General features: G+C 40.7%; 1 protein-coding gene across 2 annotated transcripts in view; it reads right to left on the bottom strand.

Annotated features, from left to right (window-relative positions):
- Positions 1-401: 401 nt before the first annotated feature.
- TMEM266 (transmembrane protein 266) overlaps positions 402-11811 on the bottom strand; it is a 129126-nt gene continuing 117716 nt past the window's right edge. For both annotated transcript variants that reach the window (XM_025208393.1, XM_006027223.2), the window contains exons 10-11: positions 2669-2731; positions 402-1716 (exon numbers count right to left, since the gene is read on the bottom strand). In XM_025208393.1, coding sequence (XP_025064178.1) covers positions 1109-1716; positions 2669-2731 — 671 coding nt within the window. In that variant the 3' untranslated portion in view covers positions 402-1108. The remainder of the gene's footprint in view (positions 1717-2668; positions 2732-11811) is intronic.

Raw genomic sequence — 11811 nt, 5'->3', positions numbered from 1 at the left:
ATAAAAATAAAAAAGATGAATATACCCAGTAGCCCATGTGACAGGCTGTACTGGGGTCCCTGTGTGCCCCAGACAGAGGACATCACTGGCTCTCAGAGGATCACCCCAGTGCAACTTACCCCTGCACACAAGCTGCATAAGCACGTTCCTGTCATGCTGAATTGTAAAATCCATGGCCAGAGCTAGGAAAACCTTAAGAGTTAACCCTTACATTTGGACACTTCAGACTAAGGTTGTTGAGTTAAAAAAAACCTAAGGTTATTGAGATCAGAAAAGGCTTTTGTCTGAATCCAGTCATTTCAATATATTATGTGCAAGCTGTGTAGACAAACTCTGTGGCACATAATAAATGAGACTAACATATTTCCCCCAAAGTGGAAGCTAATTGCAGTATTTCATTATGCCTATAGCCCAGCCCCTAACATCAGTGAACAAAAGCATAGAACAAACATTTAGTTTGTTTGCTTGGTTTTTTTTAATTAAAATTGAATTTGCAAAATGTCCATTGTTCTCTCACCACATTGGCTTGGAGGTGAAAAATCAGATTTTTTTTTTCCAAAATAAGTTTTTTAAAGAGTTCATGCAAAAATAAAAACTGATCAGATATTTTGTTTTCTTTAATCTGCATTGCCCAAAGTGCTCTTTGAGAAAAGTTTTGGGGAAGAAGAAAAAGAATTGCCAGTATTTGTACAAAGGGATTTACAACTGTCGTCACGTACAAAGGGGCGGTAAGAAATTTTAGAACAAGTTTACATTTATGAGTATCATACCCTGCTGAAGCCTGACCTGACAGAAGTTGTTCAGAATTCCATAAAAAAATGTTTATTTTAGAAAAAAAACAAACCCTTGCAAAACAAAGATTAAGAATCTGTACACCTTTGAGGTCATTGTTCTGTAATACAGAATGTTTCCTCTCTTGTCAGGGCTGAGCCCGAGGACCTCGGAACCTGGAAATGTCATGGTTTTCGGCTGGCTCTCAGAACTCATGCATTTATGAATATTCAGTTAATTCAAACCACGCAAGCAGCAAGCTATCCAGCCAGTGGTACTTCTGAGCGCACCATTAAAGCTTAGAACGTCTCCTGTTTTTCCCCACCATGGTGGAGAACTATGAATCTGGGACCCTGTTTAACTTTGGCTCTTTGGATTCCAAAGATTTGTACTTGTCGTCGATCACTGGGGCATTCTGCTGAAAGCGGATAGCTGGTTTAATCTGGAACACGTCAAAGCTCTCTTGGTTCTTCCTGTTGTAAATGTTCACTCTGTGCTCCAGCTCGGGGCTGGCTGTAGTGGAACCTGCTGGAGTCGGTAGTTTGAGGTTGACTGGATCCAATCCTTTTTGTGTTAAGCATGAATCCTCTGATAAGGATGATAACAGTTCCTGAACTACTGCATTGTTGACCCTCTGCCTTGGATCGATTTGGTCATGTCTTGTGTTTCCCGTCCTCTCTAAGGGGCAATACTCAGAAGACTCCTCCCGGGTTGTACTGCAGTCTGTGGAGGAGCCAAAGGTTTGGCTGCTGTCACTCTGGGCTCTAGTTACAGAGCTGTCTGTGGATCTGGAGACACTGCCTGAAGTGGCACTAGTGGAAGTTCCAGTACTTCCTATCTTCATTGGCACATCCACTGTGAACAGGTCAGAAGATATGTTTGGGTGGTGTACATCTATGGCTGCTGTGGTAATGACACAAATAGCTGCCTCAGGAACTCCACTGTCTGAAGGGAAAGATAATAAGATCATATATCATAAAAAGGCCTTACTTTGAACCACGTAGAGATATTGTAGAGAGAACATCTTCACATAAAATCATGCAATAAGTAGTTATAATCACAGAAATGATATGTGCATCCAAACACTCCTTTTCACAAGCATCTTGTTATGAAGTCTTTGAATACAAAGATATGGGAAGATGACTGTGAACTGAAATATTCCCTTTTTTAAAAAAAAAAAACCCAACCACATAGCTGGGAGTACATTTTTAAAGTGAAAGGTAAAAATACCACACAAAACCCATATTTTTTATTAACAAACTTTGCACAGAGTCACCTATGATGCTTTGAATATCTGCTTTATTTCATAGCTTTTAAAATCTATCATACTGGGTACTCATGTATAAAATGTGGTAGAGTATGTGCCTATTTCAAACTCAGATCCTATGACCCTCTTAATGGTTACAATACAATCCTTAAGATATAGAAATCCATTTGGAGTTTGACCTAGTGCCACTACTCACATGTCAGTTTTGTCTGGCATTGAGTTTTCTTATCCTTCCTTCACTCAGTTTAACCTTTCTAAAAGGTCCCCAGCATGAGGCTTGTCTAAGTTATGTTCCAATTTGCTTTCCATTCACTTACTTTTCCACAGTTTTCTTTTCTAAGCCCATTTGAACCACTCTGTCTTACTCCAGTAAAATCACACACCTGGATCTTTTAAACCATTATAATTGACTTCTGTGGGAGGAGTGCCATCAAGCCTTTTATCCTTGAGAGTTTCATCTTGACAAAAACTTTCATGGAAAGGATAGGACATTCATAAAGATTGGTTTAATTTCACAATGGATCTATTAACTGCTCATGCTTGCTTGTTCTGCACCAAGCAATGCAATTCAGCAATCAGAAATGAGGCTCTGAAATTCACTGTTAATCTAAATCTTTAAAGGAAACTTACCACTACTGGGCTCATTGTAATATTGGCTGATGTAATTATTCATATCATCCTTGACCTTGGCCTCTGAAAGAGTGAGAAAGAATGTCATTAGAGATTACTTATTCTAATCTACACTGTTCTAGTACACTGCTATATAATTGTGACATGCCCTGGCCCCAGATGTGGCCTTTGAGACACACTTTTGAGGTGTTTTCAGACCTCTGGCTCCAATCTTTGCTATCTGCAGCTTGACCACTGAGAGCAGACTGAGATGCTTCAAAGGTCACCTCCCCGACCTCTAGAATCTCAGCTCTACCTGCCTCCCCTACGTCACGCCAGCTCTTAGAAGAGGGGATTTTGCCAGCTAGAAGAATCATGCCCTTGTCCAGTCATCCCCTCAGAAAAGATGGATTTCCTTCTTCTGTGGAAGAGGCCTCCCTGTATGGTTAGATGCTCTGGAATCAAATAGCACGGATGGTAAGTGGGTAAAAAAGATGATAAAAAGTTGTATTATGAGAATGAAAGTAAAGATCAGAAATCAGTAACTATATGTTGAGATACAAAGATATAAGAAAAAAAACAAAAGAAAATGTCAGAACAATAATCTGATCTTCCCCTGCCTCTTAAACCTAAGACTTCAGCTCCTATCCAGCTCAACAGATTAGAAAGCAGCTTCTGCCTCTCACCTTTCTGCCAGGGCCTCCTCAAGCTCCCTGTCAGCCTGCTTTACTCAGCTGGCTGGCTGGGGGCCTCAGTGCTTCCCTATAGGTGGAAAAAAACTAAAGATCACAACTTGCTCTCAAGGCAAAGCTTAAGTTTGGTTTCTTATCTCACCACTTTTATACATCACCCACTGGATTCTTGGGGAGTCCACACTAGGCATATAACTTGCTGCTCCTCAAAGACACATGCTTACCAGACTAACAAATCTTTCCTGCTCTAATTAAGGTCAGGAGACTATCTGCATCCTTTCAGACATGAAAAATACTAATCCAGTATCCTAAAGTTACTGTCTCTCACTTAATTTTCCCATCGTGGGAACTATCCTTCCAGGTGGTATTCTTATGGGTCTCTTCCTTTGAAATGTAAACACATAGTTGTCTAGAAGGCTCATGTGCCTCAAAGCATGTTTATAAGGGAGATAAGTAAACAAACTCATGTCAAATCCTAATTCTCAGTGATTACCTCTTCCACCTGTGAATGGGCAAGGAACACTTAAGTTAATCACTGCCCACAAAATTACACTTATATCAAATATAACAATTCATGAAGACATAATAATGACAAGGCTAAATACAGCTTGGTGGTACCTATACATAGAGACTACACATGCCATATCAGTAAGACGAGCTCAAGAAAACATTAATGATATCCCATGAATCCCTCAAGCACTGTAGGTTCATGACAGCAATGCTCTCTTCTATATGCTCCATATCTTATCCCTGCTCATTCTATCTTTGCATCTGGCTAGGATATAAGCTGGTGTTCAATAACGTATCTTTGGCAGCTGTCTCACTATAGTCCTGATCTAGCAGACCCTAGCTAGCCACAGAAGGTCCATGGAAGTTGTTTTAAGTGGGACTTTTGGGACCAGGTCCTTAATGATCACTTAAGGTACTTTATAAAGTAGCAAATGGGAGATTCAGAGAAACGGGGCCTTGGAACTCCCAGCCACAACTGTCATCATTCAGCTGCTAACATTTCTATGCACCTGACATAAGCCATCCTGTTATGAAGAATGACCCTATTAGATCACTTAGCAATTTCTGTCAACACAAGTGTACTCTTTTTGATCAATGGCCATTGATTTAAAATGACAATAATGTTCAGTTTGGGACTTGATTCTCCCTGGATCCCAAACTGCTTGGATGTCAAAGCATCTCTTGGCATTTCCTTACTGTAAAGGCTTACATCAGGAGTTTGCAGATGTTATATGTTATTATATCCCCTGGTGTCAAAGCATCTCTTGGCATTTTCTTACTGTAAAGGCTTACATTAGGAGTCTGCCGATGTTATATGGCTGACCCATAATTCGTTTGAAAATGCATGCCAGAAAACTGTGGTTTGCTGTCCCACCAGTTTCCATTCAAGGAGCTCAAAGTACTTTATAAGCAGCAATAAACATTGCCTCAAAGCACCCTTGGAGAATAGCTAAGTATTATAATCTCCAATGGTAGACTGGTGAAGCCAGGACCCAAGCCTGCGCAAGATCACTGGGGAAGATGGTGGAAGCAGCAGAATGAAAAGAAGAAAGTTTACATTAACCCATCTAGGATTGGAGCCAAGGATACCAGGGAATTGTGGCATTCAGTCCTGATGTATGAAGAGGGCTACTGAGCTACCTTTTCCCACGCTTCAGAAACAGAATGGGCCCCTCTATTTTTTGGCACAATAATGATATTCTTGTAGCTTATATCATGTTGGTCCTCCTTTTTGAGGCTTGACTATCCTTTTGTGAATCCAGACCGCCTGTTACTCACCTGCAGTCATTCCATTATTCAGCAAATGGTCAAGGTTTTTAGAAATTTTCTTAGTGTGTGCACTGGGACTAGCAAGTTTTAATTCCTCTATCTTTATTTCCTCCAGCACCTTTTTTAAGGTCCTGTGATGCTAACCAGGTGGTCCTGGACTGCTCTCTTTGTTTTCAATAGTAATTTCTTTTTTAAAAATCTCGTTCTGCTGTTCCATTACATTTGGATAATTTGTAATCCTCTGCCCCACCCCTGAGAGCTTCTGTCTGTTTCTTTCTTCTTTCCCTCCTTCTTGATTTTGAACTTGTTGGCTTTGAGACAATTTTAATTAATAAAATGGTAACTTTGCCCAGTACTCTCACAGCAGCAGAGCAGAGAACCTGTGGGGGGTACAGTGCTATGCCTCATGATTCACTTGATAAATAAAAACAACACAACGTCTGTCACAGAATTTATCAAAACCAATGGACATTACACCTCAAAGAAGCACAACTCCTACAAGGCTTGGGACCCCCAACAAACAGATCAAATTTACAATAACTTTTGGGTGAAATCCTCAGTGGTTGTCAACACAACTCTGTTAATGGGTCAGCTGTTTCTACAATGACATTTTTTCCCCCAGAAAGAATTAAGGGGTCACATCCTTGACTGGATTAAATAATCATAACTCTATTTACTTTAACTGGGCAATGATACTTTTGCTAGTTAAGAATTTGGCCTGATGACAGTACCCATGCACATGAAATATGAATTTAAATTGTAAAACAGAATCATAGAAATTAAGGGCTGGAAGGGACCCTGAAAGATCATTGAGTCCAACTCCCCTGCTCTGGGCAGGAATGGTCTTGAGATCAAATGGTCCCAGCAAGGTGTCTGTCCACTCTCCTCTTAAAGATTTCCAAGGTTGGGGACTGCACCACCTCCTTGGGAAGTCTATTCCAGATTCTGGTCACCCTTACCATAAAGAAGTTCTTCCTTACATCCAACCTGAACCTATCCACTAACACAGTTTATGGCCATTGCTCCTTGCCCTGCCCTGGGGTGCCCTAGTGAATGTTTTTTTTCCCCAGCTCCTGATATTCACCCCTTACATACTTATAGATGACCACCAAGTCTCCCCTCAGTTTTTTCTTCCCCAGGCTGAACAGTCCCAAATCCCTTAGTCTTTCCTCATAAGGTTTGTCCTCCAGACCCTTAATCATTCTTGTGGCCCTTCTCTGGACCCTTTCAAGGTGCTCCACGTCTTTTTTGAAGTCTGGCACCCAGAACTGGACACAGTACTCCAGCTGGGGTCTCACCAGCATGGAGTAAACTGGAAGTATCACTTCCTTAGTCCTGCTCACGATGCATCGGCTAGTACATCCCAGTATGCTATTAGCTTTGTTGACTACAGCATCGCATTGGTGGCTCTTGTTCATCCTGTGATCAGCCATAACCCCAAGGTCCCTTATGTAGCAATGACACTGACAAATGGAAAAGAAAAATGTCAGCTGTACCCAGTGTATAAATATATGCCATGTGCTCTGTACAATGTTTTTTTCCCCAACTGATAATAATTAATTGTACTTTGGAAAGCAATGACAATATTACAGTACCTGAAAAAAAAAAAAAAAAAGAAAAAAAAAAAGAAAAAAATACCCTCATGTTGTCCTGATGCAAAACTCCAATATTACTATTATGACAGTACTGAGAACATCCTGTAAAAACTTTAAGCTTAAAAGCAACCTAATCTGCCCAATTTGTGGTGTATCATGTGCTTTAAAAGCATCCTCTCCTTTTTAAGTGCTCTTTTGATACCATGTTTCAGAAAACCATGCTCATCCCACTGAGCCAGATTTCCCACACCCCCTTGGGTCTCTGTGGCTACAGTCCTGCTTTTTCACAGCACATTGTGGTTTGCAGGTGAAAGAAACAGATGTTTGCTGTGGAACACTTTCTCCACACAACAAGACCCAAACCACTAAGCACTCTGTACCTGGAATAGCTGCACTCATAAGATGGCAATCTAACCTGACACTGAAAGGGAACATGGTTGTTTTCCTGGTTTCATTGGATCTTAAAAGCTTTTTTGGCCCCTGTTGATCTTTAAATGCCTGCAGTCAGAGGTGTGCTTTGTGCTAATGCCTGAGTTTAGAAAGAGGCCTCAGAGTAGCTCCAGGCAATGCTGCTGGATTCGGAGTACATTGCAATGCTTTTCAGCTATCTGCTGTTAAAATACCCTTCGTTCCACTCATACATAATTTATACTATAAATGCCACCTGAACATTATAGTGCTGGAAGCTTCAGGTGTATACATACCTTTCTGTGGCAAGAGTCAGGAGCAGCAGATACTAGATCAGATTAGGCTTCTTCTTAGATTTTCTGGATGCTAAAGACAACACTAAGAATCTCTTCTGATCTTTGAACAAACTTTGTGCTGGAAGAGGAGCCAATGATGTTATGGTACATTATAACAAAAAGGCAGAATCACTCTGCCAGTAAGAGTTGCTTGCTGGCTTTTAATTCTTCATGTAAAAGCCCAAATTGGACCTCATGGCTTCCTCCAGAGGTCATGCATGTACCAGCCTAAGAGGCTGTAAATCAATCAACACAGCATATATGATATGTGAATGAACAGCATGCTAACCAATCAACCTAACACTTACCCTACAGACTGAGGTCATTAGTCCATCCTCCTGACTGCTGCAACAGTAACTATCTCATACTCAAAAGGAAGCCTCTCATAATGCAGCTATCTAACTATGCAGTGCTGAACATGGAGGGGAAAAAAATCTTTACTGAACGTGGCAAGTAATCAGTCTGCACAGGGGAGGGTAAGATTCGATTTGATTATCTTCAGTTATATTACAAAAAAAAAAAAAAAGGATTAGTGAGCATAAAATTATCCCTTTTTATATTTGTGTGCAGCCTCTCATCACAGAAAGCAATGACATGTTATGATAAAAGAACATTATACTATATATATGTATCAGCCACAGCATAAGCTTTGGAGGATTATAATGAAGCAAACTGGCACTTAAACTGTTTTTTTAATCATATGGAAATCTCTAGAATTTTAGAAGCAAAAGGATGATTTTCTCAAGTTATCCTAGATATTATTCATTTTTAACCAGCTTACTGTTGCTGTCAAGGACTTTAGCAAAAAAAGAACACAGCTGGAAAATCCTGAACATCAGGTGTACATAAAAATAAAGCATATTTTGGGTAATATCACACATCGCTGTACTGACAGATCATGGTGATTCACAATAGGATTTTTTTAAAAGTCCCTATCTTTTAGCACCTACAATTAAAATTGGATGGAAATGACAGGTGCTTGTAGGCAAAATGTCAGGACATACAAGGAGGAGAGAGCAGATTATTTATATTATTTTAAAATCTACATAGTGTTTTCTGTTTTCCAAATAATTCTAAAACAGTCTCAGCTGGAGAAAGGAAATCCTGACAAGTAGTAATCTACCCATCATACTCTTCCTCTACAAACCCAGAATTCTCTTTTGATTTTACTCCACAGGCAGCTTAATTTTTTTAGCATCCAGGAGCTAAGACATTTTTTTCTCCTTTTATGAGGAAAGACAGTTGTGAAATACAGTGATGTAGTCTCCACATCCTCTTCTGTAATGCTATTCTTCCTCTCTCAGCTAAGATGATGAGGCTGAACAACAAGGAAAAAATATTTTTCCTTTTATATATTAATAATGATAGCTTTGGAAAAATGTACATGGCCAACGGACTTAAGGCCCACGTCCAGATAACCATGGACATGCGGTATGTGGCGCTGGAGACCCGTCTGTGGTGCCACACACCGCACATGCAGGCCTTCTCTGTGATGATACTTTGCAGGGGGTTGATCCTGGGAGATCCTGGGGTCAAAAAAAATCCAATGTCAAAAAAACTCAGGGCAGTTCATGTGGCAGCAGCGCACACTGCCCAAAACTGGAGCCTGGCCAACCAGAACCATACTTTGGCTGCCGGACGGGCTTCCTGCTGCTGCTGCAGCTCCCAGAGGTCCCCAGAACCCAAGGTAAGGCTGCTGGGGCAGGCACAGTTGCTGGCCCCAGCCTTTCCTACTTCACTGAGGGTAACCTGCTGCGTGCCAGAGCAGGCGTGGCATGGGCATTCCCTAGAGACAAGGACACACCCAGATAATTCAGAGCAGCTTGGTCTTTTTTCTGTTCGATATGGCTAAAGCAGTTGTTCTCAACCTGGGTGCTGCAAGAACACACTAATGCAATCCAGCCAGGTGTGCCTTTCTGTTGCAGCTGCTTCTCACTTCAGCTCCGATGTGCCAACTGAAAGCAAAGGCACACGGGACAGTTTCACCTGCCCCGTATACCTCTGTTTCCAGGAGACACCATGTGCAGTTGGACCAGGAAGGCCTGCAGCAAGAGCACATGCCCTTGCCACAGCTACTTCCCAATCTGACTTTGCAGGAAGCATGTGGTGCAGTTCTACCTGGCTGCAGTAGCAATGGGGTGAATATAAAATAATTATAATGACTGAATTAAGTAATAATGTATTAACAAGATAATTAACTTTACATAAGAATACCAGTAATATAATTCTATAAGTTTTAAAACAGGGTGTTGCTAAATTTAAAAAAGTTGAGGGGGGGGGGGGGTCTCGAGTCTGGGAGGGTTGAGAACCACTGGAATCAAAACTTTTCTCCACAAGGAAGCTGGTTATTCTTTAGGGTTTGGATCACAAACAACACCATTGCCAATACAAGTGATGAACTAGGGAGCTCTCTCACTCAGGGACCATGCCCAACTACCCACTCCAGAAGTGAAGATGGATCTGGAGTTGTGGAAGGTGGTAAGGAAAATGTCAGTGGTGTGCTGGAAAAATGACAGGCAGAACAGGCCATTTCCAATGACACTGCCCCTGGTAAAAGATGGTGTAGTAACTCAATGCCAACCCTGAAAAAAAACCTTACAAAAATCACGCAAAAGAAATCACTTCATACCTGCCATGGGAATGTGGCAGTTTATCATGGAGTATGGTGACACTGCCCATCAATTTAATACAGAGGAATTTTAAAATCATTCTGAATTTAAAATTCAGAATTTCCTTTAGAATGTAATGACCTGAACCACACATTGGCCAGGAAACTGGTGTTGATAGTCTCTCTTATGAAAGTTAGATTCACCTTCCCTGAAACTGTAACCCACCATTTTCCATGGGTCAGCAGCCTGAGCAGTGCTATACATGTGGTGAATCCAGGCCTATCTCCTCTCTTCAGAGGGGATGTGTCTACTCAAACAGCTTGCTGTTCAAAATGTTATCCATGAAAAATGTGGTGTTTTTGGTCAGGAATATGCAGAAACAAAAGGGAGTGTAATAAAAAAATCCAAATCAGCCTGGTTTTTCTATAAAATTATAGAATACAAGCTGAAATGTTCCTGGGAATAATAAACTATTTGGAGTAAAGTCCCTTCTAACCCATGGGACAACAATATAATCTCTCTCTGTGACCTTTAATTGTCTCATCAATGACCCCAGAACAAGCCTGCAAAACCCCTGCATACAGCAAATACCATTTGTATGTCTTGATTGAGGGCTTTTTTAAAAGTTACCTTGAAATATTTTATTATTGAAGCATTTTTATTGCCACTGATTCTGTTGGCTTCTGCCTGTTGGAGTTGAATTTCCTAAACTAGGGAGTTCTTTCTTTTGGGCCGAAGCTCTGTGAGGTCATGAATCTTTTGAGTGGAATGATAGTCTTATCGTTTCTTGATGCTAATGGCACATTTTCATAATAAACCTCACATTAAGGACTATTTTCCTTACAAAATGGAATTTTCCAGCCTCGTCAGTGCTACCTGCGAGCTATTTTTCTTTTAAGTATGACTGGCATTTTGAAGCCTATAGAAAAAACTGGCAACATTTTATATTTAAGTTTAGCTAATGAACCACTGTCAGTATCTTTCTTGACACTAGGACTGAGTTTTGTTAAATTTAAAACTTGACAACTAAAAATGATTTCAAAAGCAAATTCAGAAATTAACGTCAAGAGATAATAAATGTCACTGCATGTACTTTAGCTGGCACTCCAGAAACAGATCTCTGTGCTTGTCCAGTATAATTTCATCTATTATTTTAACTAAAGGTTGTCATTGATACTTCAGCTTTGATAAGAGATGGAGTAACTCGATTACTCTCTCATGATTTTGGCTGTCTTTTACTAACTACATTTAATAATCTAAATAGCACTCTCTCTGGATAATGAAGCCATATTCAAAAGTTCAAAATTACATTACAGGTAATGGTTTCATATGAGACTAGGCCATAGCACACAGCTAGAGGAATAAGGAAGGGGCAGAAGCTAATAAAGGCCTGATTAGGAAGAATGACCACCCTCTGAGCCACTCTGCTTTTTCATGTGACTTTTTTTTTTTTTAAATCTGGGTCACAGAGTTATGCGATCTAATCTTGATTTTTCACTGGGGCACCAGTATCTACTCATCTGTTTCTAGAATTAAGGGCTGCGACAAGGATTGTACTATGTTGCCTTTGGCTACCCATGTCTTCTATCAATTCTCAACATGAACTGGTATGCAAAGAGAGCAGAATCTTAATGTGCTTGTCACGGCGGGGTCCGTCAGGAGGGCCGTGATCTCCTCGAGGTCCCTCGCTCCGTGTCAAGGCCGGCCCAAGACACCCTCTTATTCTCGCCCGCCACGTCTTGCTGG

The sequence above is a fragment of the Alligator sinensis genome, unplaced genomic scaffold (assembly GCF_000455745.1).
Source record: "Alligator sinensis unplaced genomic scaffold, ASM45574v1 scaffold954_1, whole genome shotgun sequence".
Lineage (NCBI taxonomy): Eukaryota > Metazoa > Chordata > Crocodylia > Alligatoridae > Alligator > Alligator sinensis.
Note: the sequence above shows the minus strand (reverse complement) of the source record. Positions and strands in the feature narration are given on the sequence as shown.